The sequence below is a fragment of the Prionailurus bengalensis genome, chromosome B2 (assembly GCF_016509475.1).
Source record: "Prionailurus bengalensis isolate Pbe53 chromosome B2, Fcat_Pben_1.1_paternal_pri, whole genome shotgun sequence".
NCBI classification, from domain to species: domain Eukaryota; kingdom Metazoa; phylum Chordata; class Mammalia; order Carnivora; family Felidae; genus Prionailurus; species Prionailurus bengalensis.
Window position 1 is genome coordinate 99026584 of NC_057349.1, and position 2237 is coordinate 99028820.

Genomic DNA, 2237 nt, shown 5'->3' on the forward strand with positions numbered 1-2237 from the left:
GCTGATGCCCCTACCTAGCCAGGTGCAAACGGGTGCCTGTTGCAGTTACGGGCACACTTACGGGACTGATCTGTGTGTATGCAAGCGCATGTTCTCTGTGTATATATATATATATCTGTGCAAAAACTCAGATATCCGTGGAGCAGTCGTGTGCGTTTCACTCACACGCTCACTCCGTACTCAACAGGTATTTATTAATTTTAGGTTCTCAGCCACTGCTTCCTTGCTCTGCTCTGGGGTCCTGGGGTAGGATGAGCAATATGAGCGAGGCACCCGCGCCCGGGGAAGTTCCTTGGCGGCGTGAACCACACACCTGACGCTCGCTCTCCCTTTTCCACGCAGGGGTGCAGCGTCAGCCAGCGATGAACGCGAGCGCTTCCTCGCTCAACGACTCCCAGGTGGTGGCAGTGACCACCGAGGGAGCGGCGGCGGCGGCCACAGCGGCAGGGGCGCGGGACAGCGGCGAATGGGGGCCCCCTGCAGCGGCGGCGCTGGGGGGCGGCGGCGCGGCTAACGCGTCCCTCGAGCTGTCTTCTCAGCTGCCCGCGGGGCCGCCGGGGCTGCTACTGTCGGCGGTGAATCCTTGGGACGTGCTCCTGTGCGTGTCGGGGACGGTGATCGCAGGCGAAAACGCGCTGGTAGTGGCGCTAATCGCGTCCACCCCGGCGCTGCGCACGCCCATGTTCGTGCTGGTGGGCAGCCTAGCCACCGCCGACCTGCTGGCGGGCTGCGGCTTGATCCTTCACTTCGTGTTCCAGTACGTGGTGCCCTCAGAAACGGTGAGCCTGCTCACGGTGGGCTTCCTCGTGGCCTCCTTCGCTGCCTCGGTCAGCAGCCTGCTGGCCATCACAGTGGACCGCTATCTGTCTCTCTACAACGCACTCACCTACTACTCGCGCCGGACCCTGTTGGGCGTGCACCTGCTGCTCGCTGCCACCTGGACGATGTCCCTAGGCCTCGGGTTGCTGCCGGTGCTCGGCTGGAACTGCCTAGCGGAGCGCTCCACCTGCAGCGTGGTGCGCCCGCTGACGCGCAGCCACGTGGCGCTGCTGTCCGCCGCGTTCTTTGCGGTCTTTGGTATCATGCTGCACCTGTACGTGCGCATCTGCCAGGTGGTCTGGCGCCACGCGCACCAGATCGCGCTGCAGCAGCACTGCCTGGCGCCGCCCCACCTCGCAGCCACCAGAAAGGGCGTGGGTACGCTGGCTGTGGTGCTGGGCACTTTTGGCGCCAGTTGGCTGCCCTTCGCCATCTATTGCGTGGTAGGCAGCCGCGAGGACCCGGCAGTCTACACCTACGCCACCCTGCTGCCCGCCACCTACAACTCCATGATCAATCCTATCATCTATGCCTTCCGAAACCAGGAGATTCAGCGTGCCCTGTGGCTCCTGTTCTGTGGCTGTTTCCAGTCCAAAGTGCCCTTCCGTTCTAGGTCCCCCAGTGAGGTCTGAAGGCTTTCTTTGTCCTCCCACCAACACCACACCCCCAACAAGCCAGCCTTCCGTGAGCTTCTCGGTGCCTGCTGATGAACTGAGACACCAATAGTGTGAATCTGGCTTTGGGAAGAGAAAGAAAGAATAAACATAAATACATCAAACTCACAAAAGACAAAGAGGCTCGTTGGCACTTTACATATACAGTGTATACATGTGTACATATATATACAAATATTTGTATCTTCTGGAGGTGTTCAGGATGTGGAATTTCCTGTTCTGTGAAAAAACTAAGATGTGGTTGTATACTCAAATTGTACATCACATTTGTCAAGTGAAGACATCCCAATACTGCTTAATTATAGCACTTTATTTTTAGCTGCTGAACTGCCAAAACAGTGTTGCCATTTTCAGGGGCAAGGGAAGGAAAGTAAAAGGTGTATTTTTGTTGTATGTGATAGAATATTTTGCTGCACATGCGTCAGTAAATTACAACGTATTTTGTACACAAATAAACACATAATAAAAATGTAATTTTGGGCATGTGACTATCGAATTACTATTTAAGAGCTGAATTATTGGTACATTTACTTAAAAAGTTTATTATGTATCATCTGCCTCCTATGAAATCTTAATGTACAAAATCATGCATTTGCACATTGTTCATAAATTGTCAGAGATACCTAACACAGATTTGCAGTGAGAGGTTGAGAGGGAGTAATATATTCACATAGCAGTATTCATAGGACACTAAAGGGTTATTGGTGTTATCTGTGCAAATTAATCTGCCCCTTGGTTTCTGCG

At 54.0% G+C, this 2237-nt stretch overlaps 1 protein-coding gene across 1 annotated transcript; it reads left to right on the forward strand.

Moving 5' to 3' along the window:
* The first annotated feature begins 211 nt into the window (after window positions 1-211).
* GPR6 (G protein-coupled receptor 6) lies at window positions 212-1967 on the forward strand. The gene has a single exon (XM_043590524.1). The coding sequence runs from the start codon at window positions 363-365 to the stop codon at window positions 1449-1451; it is 1089 nt and encodes a 362-aa protein (XP_043446459.1). The 5' UTR covers window positions 212-362; the 3' UTR covers window positions 1452-1967.
* Window positions 1968-2237: the final 270 nt, after the last annotated feature.

Excerpts from the sequence above, each read along its gene's own strand:
- GPR6 (XM_043590524.1), top strand. The coding sequence starts at position 363 with ATGAACGCGAGCGCTTCCTCGCTCAACGACTCCCAGGTGGTGGCAGTG.